Source organism: Geotrypetes seraphini, chromosome 3 (assembly GCF_902459505.1).
Source record: "Geotrypetes seraphini chromosome 3, aGeoSer1.1, whole genome shotgun sequence".
NCBI lineage: Eukaryota > Metazoa > Chordata > Amphibia > Gymnophiona > Dermophiidae > Geotrypetes > Geotrypetes seraphini.
The window spans coordinates 126,686,463-126,701,689 of record NC_047086.1 but is presented as its reverse complement, the minus strand read 5'-3'; the positions used below and the strand labels follow the sequence as shown (position 1 = coordinate 126,701,689).

At 44.0% G+C, this 15,227-nt stretch overlaps 1 protein-coding gene across 7 annotated transcripts in view; it reads left to right on the top strand.

Annotated features, from left to right (window-relative positions):
* EXTL3 (exostosin like glycosyltransferase 3) overlaps positions 1-15,227 on the top strand; it is a 122,981-nt gene that overhangs the window by 70,027 nt on the left and 37,727 nt on the right. For all 7 annotated transcript variants that reach the window (XR_004538781.1, XM_033937666.1, XM_033937662.1 and 4 more), the window contains one exon: positions 11,576-11,703. Coding sequence is in view for 6 of the 7 variants with exons in the window: in XM_033937666.1 (XP_033793557.1) it covers positions 11,576-11,703 (128 nt within the window). In the remaining variant the exon portion in view is untranslated. The remainder of the gene's footprint in view (positions 1-11,575; positions 11,704-15,227) is intronic.

Sequence of the window (15,227 nt, the reverse complement as noted above, 5' to 3'; positions counted from 1 at the left end):
CCGTGTTTCCCCGATGATAAGGCAGGGCCATCAAATAAGACAGCCCCCCCTTTTTAGAAAAAAATGTAAAATAAGGCACCCCCCCGCAAATAAGCCACCCACCGATACCTGCGCTTACCCGAATCGGGTGGTACGGTGGGTGACTCCGTGTGGTCCCTGGCACCCCCGACACGATCGGGGCAAGAGGGAGCTCAAGCCCTCTGGCCCCCCCGACTCCCCGACACGATCGGGGCAAGAGGGAGCTCAAGCCCTCTTGCCCCCCCCGACTCCCCGACACGATCGGGGCAAGAGGGAGCTCAAGCCCTCTTGCCCCCCCCGACTCCCCGACACGATCGGGGCAAGAGGGAGCTCAAGCCCTCTTGCCCCCCCCGACTCCCCGACACGATCGGGGCAAGAGGGAGCTCAAGCCCTCTTGCCCTCCCGACTCCCCGACACGATCGGGGCAAAAGGGAGCTCAAGCCCTCTTGCCCCCCCCGACTCCCCGACACGATCGGGGCAAAAGGGAGCTCAAGCCCTCTTGCCCCCCCGACCCCCCGACACGATCGGGGCAAAAGGGAGCCCAAGCCCTCTTGCCCCGCCGATTCCCCAACTCCCCGACAATATCGGGCCAGGAGGGAGCCCAAGTCCTCCTGGCCACGGCGACCCCCTAACCCCACCCTGCACTACATTACGGGCAGGAGGGATCCCAGGCCCTCCTGCCCTCGACGCAAACCCCCCCTCCCCCCAACGACCGCCCCCCCCCAAGAACCTCCGACCGCCCCCCCAGCCGACCCGCGACCCCCCTGGCCGACCCCCACGACACCCCCAACCCCCTTCCCCGTACCTTTCTGTAGTTGGCCGGACAGACGGGAGCCAAACCCGCCTGTCCGGCAGGCAGCCATCGACGGAATGAGGCCGGATTGGCCCATCCGTCCCAAAGCTCCGCCTACTGGTGGGGCCTAAGGCGCCTGGGCCAATCAGAATAGGCCCGGGAGCCTTAGGTCCCTCCTGGGGGCAGGGCCTGAGGCACATGGTCGGGTTGGGCCCATGTGCCTCAGGCCCCGCCCCCAGGAGGGACCTAAGGCTCCCGGGCCTATTCTGATTGGCCCAGGCGCCTTAGGCCCCACCAGTAGGCGGAGCTATGGGACGGATGGGCCAATCCGGCCTCATTCCGTCGATGGCTGCCTGCCGGACAGGCGGGTTTGGCTCCCGTCTGTCCGGCCAACTACAGAAAGGTACGGGGAAGGGGGTTGGGGGTGTCGTGGGGGTCGGCCAGGGGGGTCGCGGGTCGGCTGGGGGGGCGGTCGGAGGTTCTTGGGGGGGGGGGCGGTCGTTGGGGGGAGGGGGGGTTTGCGTCGAGGGCAGGAGGGCCTGGGATCCCTCCTGCCCGTAATGTAGTGCAGGGTGGGGTTAGGGGGTCGCCGTGGCCAGGAGGACTTGGGCTCCCTCCTGGCCCGATATTGTCGGGGAGTTGGGGAATCGGCGGGGCAAGAGGGCTTGGGCTCCCTTTTGCCCCGATCGTGTCGGGGAGTCGGGGGGGCAAGAGGGCTTGGGCTCCCTTTTGCCCCGATCGTGTCGGGGAGTCGGGGGGGCAAGAGGGCTTGAGCTCCCTTTTGCCCCGATCGTGTCGGGGAGTCGGGGGGGCAAGAGGGCTTGAGCTCCCTCTTGCCCCGATCGTGTCGGGGAGTCGGGGGGGCAAGAGGGCTTGAGCTCCCTCTTGCCCCGATCGTGTCGGGGAGTCGGGGGGGGGCAAGAGGGCTTGAGCTCCCTCTTGCCCCGATCGTGTCGGGGAGTCGGGGGGCAAGAGGGAACCAGGCGGAGAGAGGGCAGTTAAGCGCAGTGCCTGCGCGGAAGGATGCAGCTCGGGCGACTTCGTTGTGTGAAACGAAGTTCGTTGTACGGATCAAGACATAAAGTTCGTTGTGCGCAGCGTTCGCTGTGCGAGGCGTCCGTTATGCGAGGCACCACTGTATATATATATTAAAGTATTATTTTCATAATTTTTGGAAAAGAGATTACCATATTATTGGCGGTATATAAATTTTTTTAAATTAAATAATAAATCATATCTTTTTCTAGTAGATAAGTGTGTCATTCAGCACGATAGGGTATTCTTCCCCATTCTCGTGAGCTGTGCAGTAGTAACCAAACCAGGTTTTCGATTCCTCCTTCTCCACCGGAGGGCTCTGCTGCCCCCTTCAGTTTGTACTAGAGCTGCCCAATTCACAGTTCAAATTGATTCACCAATTCAGTTCAGATGAATTGATTCAAATCGATTTGTTTGGGGTTTGTGTTTTTTAAACAGGCTTGCTCTTGGGCTTTCCCTCTGCTGGAGTCCTTCCTTCTGATGTAATTTCCAGCAGAGGGAAAGCCCAAGTGCAGATCTGTGAGGATCGGTGGCAGTACAGAGCTTTTGTTCCCAAGCAAGGGGGGATGAAAACACACACAACTCTGCACCAAAGCAGCAGGTCATAATAAAATAAGATATTCAATAAAAGCTGACCTTATAAGTTAGGCTTTTGAATGTGTGCCCTGTTTTCAGCCAAATGTAGTGAGCCTAAGTTTTACAGTTGACAATTTATCTTAATTTATGAACTTAAGTATGCTTATAGATTCAGGGTAGCTATTCAGTAGCCTAGGTATAAGCCTAGTGATTAACCTTTTCTTTATGTCCTAAATCCACTCCTGTTGCCACCCCATAAGAACATAAAAATTGCCATACTGGGACAGACCAAGTCCCAACAGTGGCCAACCCAGGTCCCAAGTAGTAAAACAGATTTTATCTACTTATCCTAGAAATAAGCAGTGGATTTCCCCAAGCCATCTCAATAATGGCCTATGGACTTCTTTTAGGGAATTAGCCAAGCCTTTTTTAAACCCTGCTAAGCTAATTGATCTCACCACATTCTCTGGCAATGAATTCCAGAGTTTAAGTACATGCTGTGTGAAGAAATATTTTCTCCGGTTTGTTTTAAATCTACTATGTAGTAGCTTTATCGTATGTCCCCTAGTCCTAGTATTTTTGGAAAGAGTGAACAGGTGATTCACATCTACCCTTTCCACTCCACTCATTATTTTATAGACCTCTATCATATCACCCTTGAGCCATCTCATCTTCAAACTGAAGAGCTCTAGCCGCTTTACCCTTTCCTCATAGGGAAGTTGTCCCATCCCTTTTATCATTTTTGTCACCCTTCTCTGTACCTTTTCTAATTCTTACAAACAAATAGTTATAAACTCCAGTAAAAACTAAGTGTGGTACCTTAATGTTTCCTTTAAGGTGGAAAAGGGCTTCAGAAGCTGCGGGATATGACGCTGTCTCAGAGCGTTGAAAGGAGAAACCTGTCAAATATACTAGCTCCCCTGCACACTTCTATCATTGGCTAGACAAAAAACTCCTGAAACTTTTTTTCAAAATATGTATTGCAGTTACACTAGCTATTGAAAGAATAGAAAAGTGCTTATCTGTCTAGCATCCCGTTTAAGATCAGCTTTCCAATTGCTTTTACAACATGCTGGACTTATTTCAAACTGTGCTCTGAGCAGCCAACACTCTGTGCTTATCTCTATCTGTGTTCAGTGCATCCGATGGTGGCCATCGTTTCATGGTCTAACAACTGTTTCTTCAGGGCACTGTTGGGCAGTATCGGCATGAAGCTATGTGTCTTCTAATTCTGCCATATCTTTTTTGAGATATGGTGACCATAACTGCACATAGTATTCGAGGTGCGGCCGTTTCATAGAACGCTACAAGAGCATTATAACATTTTCATCTTTGTTTTCTATTCCTTTCCTGTTAATTCCTAACATTCTATTTGCTTTCTTAGCAGCCACTGCACATTAACCTTTTCCTATCGTGTATTCCGGATGACGGGACATAGCCATAAATGATAACGGTGAATAATACAAAACTTTGCTAAAATAATTACGATAGGAAAAGGTTAAGCTGAGGGTTTCAACATATCCTCTACAGTCCTGAAGTACCCCCTTGCCAGTCAGGTTTTCAAGATATCCACAATGAATATGCATGAAAGACATTTACATATAATGGAGACAGTGTATGCAAATCAAGTTTATGCAAATTCAGTATGGATATCCTGAAAACCTGATTGGCAAGGGGGGACTCCAGGACCAAGTTGAGAAACACTGCTGTACAGTGGCGCCTAGGTTATTTTCCTGGGTAGTGACTTATAACATAGAATCCAGCATCATATAGCTATAGTTCGGGTTCCTCTTTCCCACATGCATCATTTTGCACTTGTCCACATTAAACGTCATCTGCCATTTTGATGCCCAGACTTCCAGTCTCACAAGGTCCTCTTGCTATTTTTTACATTCCGCTTACGATTTAACAACTTTGAACAACTTTGTGTCATCAGCAAATTTAATTATTTCACTAGTTATTCCCTTCTCTAGCTGTCCCAGCACAGACCCCTGGGGAATCCCACTATTTACTCTTCTCCATTGAGAATATTGACCATGTATGCATGTAACTTTGTAAACCGCATAGTTATTATGCGGTATATAAAATTTTAAATAAATTTAAACCCACTCTGTTTTCTGTCTTTCAACCAGTTCTCAATCCATAAAAGGACTTTATAATTTCCTCAGAAGTCTTTCATGAGGTGCTTTGTCAAATGCGTTTTGAAAATCCATATACACAATATCAACCGGTTCATCTTTATCTACATGTTCATTCACCCCTTCAAAGAAATGCAGTAGATTGGTGAGGCAAGATTGACTTAAACCATGTTGGCTTTCTCTCATTAATCCATGCTTAGGTATATGTTCTGTCATTTTGTTCTTGTCATTTTGCCTTTACCATTTTGCCCGGCACCGACATCAGACACCGGTCTAAAATTTCCCAGATCACCTGGAACCCTTTTTTTAAAAAAAACCAGCATCATGTTGGCCACCCTCCAGTCTTCTGGTACTATGCTGGTTTTTAAAGAGAAATTACAAATTACTAACGATGGCTCTACAGGTTCATTTTTCAATTCTATCAGCACTCTGGGCCTTAAGAAGGGCAGGCCGGGTCACTATATTCAAGGACTCCAAGAAAGGAAGACAACAAGGTAAGGAAGTATACACATACACGCACACACAAGCAAAAGGGAAGCAAACACAGAAAAGAAGGAAGGAGTAGGCCCAGGAAGGACCACACATCAAAGGAACAATAGCAAGGGCAGAAGACAGGGTAGAAGCAGGCCAAGAAGGTAGCGCACACACATACACAGAGACAGCAGTAACAAGCTCAGCAGGACAAGAAAAGGCGGACTCAAGAGAGAACACAAGCTAAAGGAGAAGGCAGCCACAGAGGGTAAACAAGGGGCAAATAGCACAAGCGCATAAGTAAAAGGAAGCGAAAGACGAAGAAGGTAAGGAAGAGCCAGGCACAGGAGTGAACACACTAGCAAAGAGCAACAGGACGCCTAGAGAGCAGACAAATATGGAAGCGGAAGGAACCCGAAGGATGAGCTTCCCAGTGTACTGCACGGACTGCCACATGTATGACTACCTCCCCTCCGGGCAGCAGTCATATGTGTGCGGATGATGTCAGGAAATGGAGAGCTTGTAGAGAGAAGTCAGTCGACTGAAGCTCAGGATCCAGGAGCTGGAGGGACTCTACATCTCCGAAGCCCCCTTCCAGACAGCCGAAGACCCCATGCGAGAGAGGTACATCGAGGAACAGGTCAGGGAGCTCGAGAGGTTCATCGAGGATGCCTACAGGAGAGTTGAAGAACAGGAGCACGGAAATGAGGAAGACACACAGAGCAGAGGACAAGAAACATCTGACACCAAGGTAGAGGATACCCATGGAGGAACCTTGCTGGAAGAAATGAAGAACACCAAGGACACAGACCTGCGTCTGACACGGAGAGTGGAAGAACAGGAGCACGGAAATGAGGAAGACACACAGAGCAGAGGACAAGAAACATCTGACACCAAGGTAGAGGATACCCACGGAGGAACCTTGCTGGAAGAAACGAAGAACACCAAGGACACAGACCTGCGACCGACACGGAGGCTGAAAGAAGGGAAATCTGCAATCCTGGTGGGAGACTCAATCCTGAGGCACGTTGACAGTCACATAGCAGGAGGGAGAGAGGATCGGCTAGTGACCTGTCTCCCAGGAGCGAGAACAAAGGACATCGTTGACAAGATTGAGAGAATCCTGGAAGGAGCAGAGACGGAAGAGACAGCAGTGATAGTCCACGTCGGGACGAACGATGTCACCAGCAAGAATGCACTGACTGAACAATTCAAGATCTTAGGAAGGAAACTGAAGATGAGGACCCAGAGGATAGCCTTCTCAGAGATCCTGCCAGTACCGAGGGCAGAAACGAAGAGGCAGACGGAGCTACAATCAATTAACGCATGGATGAGAAGATGGTGTGAGGAAGAGGGATTTCTCTTCGTGAGGAACTGGACAACATTCTGGGGAAAGAACAAGCTTTTCAAGAAGGATGGTCTACACCTGAGCAAGGCGGGAACTAGACAACTAGCAAATAACATCAGAAGAGCGATAGAGCAAGCTTTAAACTAAGGAGAAGGGGAAAGCCGACAGTCGACCTGGTATCGACGGTTCGGGAAACAGTATCCAGTGAGGGTACTGAGGGGAAAGATTACGGGGAAGACACAAGTGGCAAGCAACCGACTATGAACAAACAAGGGAGTCAGATGAAGCGAGAGGGGGAAAGGATGAGCATGCTGAAAGGGAAAGTCAAAATGGGACTGGATGATGAGAAGGAACAGGAGGAGGACAATAGGAACACGCCACAAGGGGAAGATAGCGAATGTTACACTGATCTTCAAAAAAGGATCGAGAGGCGACCCGGGAAACTACAGACCGGTGAGCTTAACCTCTGTTCCGGGGAAGATGGCCGAATCACTGATCAGGGAAGGTATCAATGAGCATATAGAAAAAAATAATCTGATGAGATCGAGCCAGCATGGTTTCTGTAAAGGCCGATCATGCCAGACAAATCTACTGCATTTCTTTGAGGGGATAAGTAAGCAATTGGACCAAGGTGACCCAGTAGACATTATATATCTAGATTTCCAAAAAGCCTTCGACAAGGTGCCCCATGAGCGCTTACTGAAGAAACTGTGGAGTCACGGGGTGGAAGGGGACGTGCACAGATGGATCAAAAATTGGCTGGCGGACAGGAAACAAAGGGTAGGAGTAAAGGGGCACTACTCTGACTGGATAGGGGTCACAAGTGGTGTTCCGCAAGGGTCAGTGCTGGGACCACTGCTGTTCAATATATTTATTAATGATCTAGAAACGGGGACAAAGTGCGAAGTTATCAAGTTCGCGGATGACACAAAACTCTCCAGCAGGGTCAGAACTGTTGAGGAATGCAAAGAACTGCAGAGCGACCTGAACAAACTGAGTGAGTGGGCAAAAAAATGGCAGATGAGCTTCAATGTGGAGAAATGTAAGGTCTTGCACATAGGGAAGGGGAACTCCATGTACAGCTACGCGATGGGAGGGAGGGTACTCGGGGAAGGCAGCCAAGAAAAAGATCTGGGGGTATTGGTGGATAACACAATGAAGCCGGCGGCACAATGTGCAGCGGCCTCAAAAAAAGCGAACAGAATGTTGGGCATTATCAAGAAAGGTATCACTACCAGAACGAAGGAAGTTATCCTACCACTGTATCGAGCAATGGTGCGCCCACATCTGGAATACTGCGTCCAATACTGGTCGCCATACCTCAAGAAGGACATGGCAATACTCGAGAGGGTCCAGAGGAGGGCAACGAGGATGATAAAGGGTATGGAGAACCTTTCATATGCCGAACGGTTAGACAGGCTGGGGCTCTTTACCCTGGAGAAGCAGAGACTGAGAGGGGACATAGAGACTTATAAAATCATGAAAGGCATAGAGAAGGTGGAGAGGGACAGATTCTTTAGACTAGCAGGGACAACTAAAACAAGAGGTCATTCAGAAAAACTGAGAGGAGACAGATTCATAACGAATGCAAGGAAGTTCTTCTTCACTCAGAGGGTGGTGGACACCTGGAATGCGCTTCCCGGAGAGGTGATAAGACAGAGTACAATTCTGGGGTTCAAAAAGGAACTGGATGACTTCCTGGAAGCGAAGGGGATTACAGGGTACAGATAGAGGTTTACCTTACAGGACATTGAGCGAATAGGGTATGGATATTTTAGGTTAGGTAGGGAACACTTTCAGGTCATGGACCTGGGGGGCTGCCGCGGGAGCGGACTGCCGGGCACGATGGACCCCTGGTCTGACCCAGCAGAGGCAATGCTTATGTTCTTATGTATACCATCAGGTCCAGGCGATTTGCTATTATTCAGTTTTTCAAATTGACCCATTACATCATCCAGTGTTACAGAGATTTGTATGAGTTTATCTGATTCTTCAGAATTGAATACAGTTTCTGGTACTGGTAACTCCCCACTCCCCACCCTCATCTTCCTCAGTGAAGACCAAGACAAAGAATTCATTTAATCTCTCTACTATGGCCCTGTCTTCCCCGAGAGCCCTTTTTATCCCTTGGTCATCTATTGGTCCAACCAATTCTCTTCCTGGCTTCTTGCTTTTAATATACCTAAAAAAAATTTTAGTATGTGTTTTTGCTTCCAGCACAATTTTCTTTTCAAGATCTCTCTTCGCCTTCCGTATTAGTGCCTGCATTTGAATTGACATTGCTTATGTTGTTTACAATTATTTTCAGTCATATCCTTCTACAACTTTCTGAAGGATTCTCTTTTAGCTCTAATAGCTTCCTTCACCTCACTCGTTAACAACACTGGCTGCCATTTGTTCTTCCTTCCTCCTTGTTTTATTTAATACATGGAATATATCTAGTCTGGGCTTTCAGGATGGTATATTTAAATAACATCCACACCTGATGTATATTTTTGATCTTTGCAGCTACACTATTCTGCTCGTTATCATAGTCTCCTTTTTTAAAGTTAAGTGCTGTTGTAATGGATTTCCTGTATAAACTTATTCCAGGGATTATATCAAATCTGATCATGTTATGATCACTGTTATCAAGCAGCCCCAACACCATTACCTCCCTCACCAATTCATGTGCTCCACTAAGAACTAGATCTAGAATTGCTTCACCTCTTGTCGGTTCCTTAACCAGCTGCTCCATAACAAAGTCTTTGATTTCATCAAGGAATTTTATCTCCCTAGCATACCCTGATGATACATTTACCCAGTCAATATTGGGGTAGTTGAAATCACCCATCATTACTGTTTTACCCAGTTTGTTAGCCTCCTTAATTTCTGATTAACATTTCAGCATCTGTCCGTTCATCCTGGTCAGGCAGACAGTAGTACAATCCTATCCTTTTCCTCTTTACACACAGAATTTCTACCCATAGGTATTCCAAAGTATGTTTCTGCTCCTGTAGAATTTTTAGTCCATTTGATTCAAGGCCTTCCTTAACATATAACGCTACGCCTCCACCAATTTGATACACCCTATCTCTACGATATAACTTGTACCCCAGTATGACAGTGTCCCAGTGTTCTAACATGTCTCAGAGATGCCTATTATATCTATCTTTTCATTTAATGGAATATATTCTAACTCTCCCATCTTGTTTCTTAGGCTTCTGGCATTTCCATACAGATATTTCAAACAGTGTTTGTCATATCTGTTTACAATTTGCTCAGCAGTTGGCATAGATTTGCAATCTTTAAAATCAGCCTGCTCTGCATTTAAGGAAATCTGGTCTACTGTGGCCTGTATTGCAATTTTACTATCAGGATGCTCTGTTTTCCCTTTTATGATGATATCTTTTAAAGATACCTTGTTCCGAACCATGATCTTTTGAGTGACTATCGGCTTTCCCCCCAGTTTCTAGTTTAAAAGCTGCTCTCTCCTTTTTAAATGTTCCACCCTGGTTAAGGTGGAGCTCATCTTTGTGGAATAGACTCTTCCTTCCCCGGTATGTTGCCAGTTCCTAACGAATCTAAAACCCTCCTCCCTACACCATTGCCTCATCCACGAATTGAGCTCTGCCTGTCTTTTGGGACTTGCGCATGGAACAGGGAGCCCTTCTGAAAATGCTTCCCTGGAGGTTCTGGATTTTAACTTCCTATCTAAGAACATACTCCCTACTGCATTTCCCTATGTCATTGGTACCCACATGTACCAAGTCAGCCGGTTCCTCCTCAGCACTGTCTAAAGTCTGACATCTTTGCACCAGGCAGGCAAGTAACCAAGCTATTCTCATGTCCACCAGCTACCCAGCTATCTATGTGCCTAATGATCGAATTTCCCACTATAACAACTGTCCTAATCCTTCCCTCTTGGGCAGAAGCTCCTGGAGACACATCCTCGGTGCAAGAGGAAATTGTATCTCCCTGGTGGGCATGGCCTGGTTACAGGGTTGCCTCCTACTTCACCAGGGTAATGCTGTCCTTTAAGAAGACCTCTCTACTCTGAGGCAGCACAGAAGCTGCCAGACTGGAGGTTGGCCTTTTCTATAACGTCCCTGTAGGTCTCCTCTATGTACCTCTTAGGTGTTTACTGAAATTCTGAGTATAAATGTAGGCACTGAGCTCTAGTAAGATTTCTAAAAGACCAATTTAAAAGCATAACTTGAGACCTGGGTTGGCCACTGTTGGAAATAGGATGTTGGGCTTGATGGCAGTTATGTTCCTATGTGTAAATGGCAGTTATGTTCCTACATGTAAATCCTTTGACTGTGAGGCCCAGTATTAAAATACCTCTTCTGGTTTTTATTCCATTTCGGAGGAGAAATCATTTCTGAATTTTTGTTTGTTTGTTTTTGAAAGTCCAACTACTACAGGGGTGTCCAATGTCGGTCCTCGAGGGCCGCAATCCAGTCGGGTTATCAGGATTTCCCCAATGAATATGCATGAGATCTATTTGCATGCACTGCTTTCAATGCATATTCATTGGGGAAATCCTGAAAACCCGACTGGATTGCGGCCCTCGAGGACCGACATTGGACATCCCTGAACTACTATGTGTTCCCACCTTTACTAATTAATGTAAATTGATGTAGTGCTGTAGTTACTGAGTTTTTTGAACTTCCTATGGGACAATATTTTTCAAAACAGGGAATGGGACTTTACTAAAAAAATATATATTTTTAAATGAAACATACCACCTCTTCTATGAAAATGCGATAGCAAGTTTCTAGTGCAGAGAGCCGCGCTGAATGGCCCGTACTGCTCCCGATGCTCATAAGAACTCTAAGAGCATCTGCAGCAGCGCAGGCCATTCAGCGTGGCTCCCCGTGCTAGAAACTGCTATCGCAATTTCATAGACGAGGGGGTAGTGTTGATGAAATATTAAAATATAAGTACTAAATAAAAAGAGAGGACTCAAAAACAATACACAGAATGTGACAATATAGCCAAATACCAAAATAAACATGATATTTTTGAAATCTTGGTTGCACTACTTCGAGAAGCAGAATATGTGATGTTTCTCAATGACAAAAAGGAATATTCATAGGTGGGAATTTATATACTTCCTGAAAAGCTAAGATCCTTATTTATTTTTTCTTGAGCAGACTTGCATTTAATTTTTCCTTCATAATTGTCCCTTTTCTTATATTCTTTCACAATCAGGTTGTCCGAACAGAAAAGAACAGCTTAAATAACCGCTTCCTGCCCTGGGTAGAAATTGAAACAGAAGCTATTCTCTCTATAGATGACGATGCCCACCTTCGCCATGATGAGATCATGTTTGGTTTCCGGTGAGTGGCTTGCTTCATTATGAGTGAAAGAGAGCTCAGTAGCATGGTTAGCAGTGCTAGTTTCATCAGATCTGGTTTCCTGTATGAATCTAGGCCAAAACTATAAGGTAGGGTGGGGAGGGGGCGGGTGTTTAAGGACACAAGCAAAAAAGAGCAAGAGAGGAAAGATAGGTAAACGGAGAAAAAGAAAAATACTGTGAGCATATGAAGGTACATATTGATATTTTTATTTTCTTTCCTATACTTTTCAAAGTACGAACAATGAGATATTTGTGTATAATACATAATGCCTAGTTATGTTTTATGTTTACAAGCCTCCACTGTAATCACCTCGTTCGTTCACTTTTACCCTTTCACTTTCTCTACAGGGATAAGTATACATTTTTCTTGGGAACCAGAAAGGGAACTAAAATTGTAGAGTTGTGTGTTTTTATGGTTTTTTTCATTTTGTTCAATGTTTTGCTTTTGTTTTAATTTAATATGTTCTTATTCCTAATTGGTTTGTTTAAATAATTCATGCTATTTGCAAATAATGCACATTCTATATCAAAGAAAGACATTTTGAGGGATATCTTTCATTTGAGAAATGAAATGACTTGAACGATATTGTTTGATTCAAAAGCACATTTCTACTGATACAGGTTTTTGTTTCAAAATGATCACCCTGATTAAAGTGAAGAAAAATATTCTATTTAAAAGTTTGTTTTCGATAGTTTGCCCTCAGCTAGAAGAACAGTAACATAAACGATAAAAATATGTTTGGTAAAATGGGAACTCGGTTTGAAGATATTTAAAAAAAAAAAAAAAAAAAAATATCTTCAAACCTTAGTTCCCATTTTACCAAACATATTCTCATTAAAGAAATAAACCCACTTATTTTATGATAAAATTCTTCTAGCCCAGGGCTGTTTTGTTCCATACTATGTTACTATGGAACAAAACAGCCCTGGGCTAGAAGAATTTTATCATAAAATAAATGGGTTTATTTCTTTAATGAGAATATGTTTGGTAAAATGGGAACTCGGTTTGAAGATATTTTTAAAAAAATACTGAGAGGCTGACAGACTAAATAATTAATGTTTTCATTACCAAGTTGTGTTGAATTTTCATTAATTTAATTAGCAGTGTCTACAATGAAGTTGCCCTGTTTTAATTAATGCCCAGGGGGACTCCAAACATTCTCTTTTGAGTGTGTTTTAACACTGTTTACTCCATTGCATTCTACTATGAAACATACGGCAAGAGAAAAATATATATTTATAGAGGATGCTAATGAGACATGTTAAAGATTCCACTTGCTTAGTTAAATTAATCCCCAAATATCGTAATGAATACTGGGCCCATTTAAAAAGAATAATTGCTCAAAATCCATCTACGATCTAAATATGACAGGGTAGGATCCAAGATTTCTGACGTTAGACATATTTATCCAAAATCCTGAGACTTGTCCATAAGCTGTTAAAACCTCCATTACAGCTTTCAATAAAGTGGAGGGATCTCGTATTGTAAAAAGAATATCGTCTGAAAACAATAAAATTTTTGTTTCTAACCCACCACAGCTTATACAAATATTTGAGGCTTGTCGTACCCATTGTGCAAGAGGCTCCATAGCTAATGTACAGGTGATAAAGCACAACCTTGATGGGTCCCCCTCCCCAAAGTGAAACAATCAGTATATCCTCCATTAATGTTAATCGAGGCCAGAGGGGCCATATATAACAGCCAAAGCCAGTGGAGGAAAGTTCCAGATATTCCCATCTTTTCTAATACTTGAAACAGATAGGGCCAGTAAACCCTATCAAATGCCTTCTCGGCATCGATACCCAAAATAAGTGTCGAATCATGCCCACCAGAAGCTTGCCACAATATATGACAAATATTGTCAAAAGTCTGATGTCCGCGTACAAACCCAGATTGATCATCAGCTACTAAATGAGGCATATATGTCTGCAAACATTTAGCTAAGATCTTAGTAAACAATTTATAATCCACTTCTAGCAGTGGAATTGGTGTATAAGAAGAACAAGCTGTTGGATCTTTGCCTGGTTTTAATATTAAAGTAATACCAGCTAAACGCCAAGAATAAGGCAATTCCTGTCTTTCTACCAAGGTATTGAGAAAACAGAGCAAAGGGGGAATCCGAATTGTACGGAATGTCTTATAAAATTTGGCAGTAAAACCATCTAATCCAGGCGATTTTCCCACGGACATATCTTTAATAGCCCAAGTTAATTCTTCAACTGTAATGGGCAAAGAAAGTTCAGCAGCTTCCCCAGATGTAAGGCTAGATAAATGTATGGGATCTCCACTTCCTTTGGTACATGCTCAGGTTGATATAATTGATGATAGTAATTAATAAAGGCCTGCTGAATATGATCTGGAGTTGTATAGTCCCCCACTGGGCTCTGTAATCGAGTTCTTTCACTTGCTACGCCTAATTTAATCGTAGCTGGAGACTTCAATGCTGTAATAGATCCAATTATGGATAAACATCCCAGTAGACAATTAAAATCATTAGGTCTTGATAACTCTATGAACAATTGTGGTTTAAAAGATATATGGCGGATTTTTAATTTTAATGCTCGGGAATTTATATTTTGTTCCCAAGTTCATAAATCATTTTCAAGTATTGATTATTTTTTTTGTTTCAGATCATTTAATTCAACAGGTCACAAAAGCTAACATAGATCCTATCATTTTGATGGATATTTTGGGAATTTGGATTGAATATCAATTCACTAAAGAGGATTCCTAGAGACCTGTTTTGGTGGTTCAATAATACACTGCTTGCAGACTCAAACTTTCTAGATGAAATTCAAATAAAAATGGAGTTTTTTCAACTCAATGCCTCAGAGGAGATCCCTATATGGGATGCTTTTAAGGCAACCTTAAGAGGGCAGATTATATCCTATTCTGCACATGTTATGAAATTACTTAAAATGAAGTTTTCTATTTTGGAAAAAATTATTTCCAATTTTGGAATCAGAATTGGCTGTAAAATGGAATCCAGAAATTTTAACTGCTCTAATGAAGGCTAAATATAAATATAATGAGATTAGCTCAAAATTGGCTAGGAAGATTTGTTTTGTCATCAAATAAACTCAAATAAAGCAGGAAGAGTGTTGGCTAACTATCTTAAAGCTAAAAAGAGAAGAGAAAAGATTGTGGCCATTAAAGATGAAAAAAAGCAAGGTTTATACCCATATAACTGATGTTTTAAACCAATTTTTGAATTATTATAAAACTTTAAACTCTTCTGAGCTATATTCAAATAAAGAGAAAGAAGGTAGAGACTTTTTGAATTCAATTCGTGGGCCCAAAATTCCAGAGCAGGTAAAAGAAAATCTTGATGTGCCTATATCTTTTTCAGATCTCCAGTCAGCATTGAAGTCTCTTAGAGCAGGATCTGCTCCGGGTGGTGATGGGGATATACTGTGGAGTTTTTCAAATCCGTTCAAAGTATACTGTTTCCTCATCTTTTTCAATTGTATCAATCACAACTGACGAATGGTCAGATATGCAGA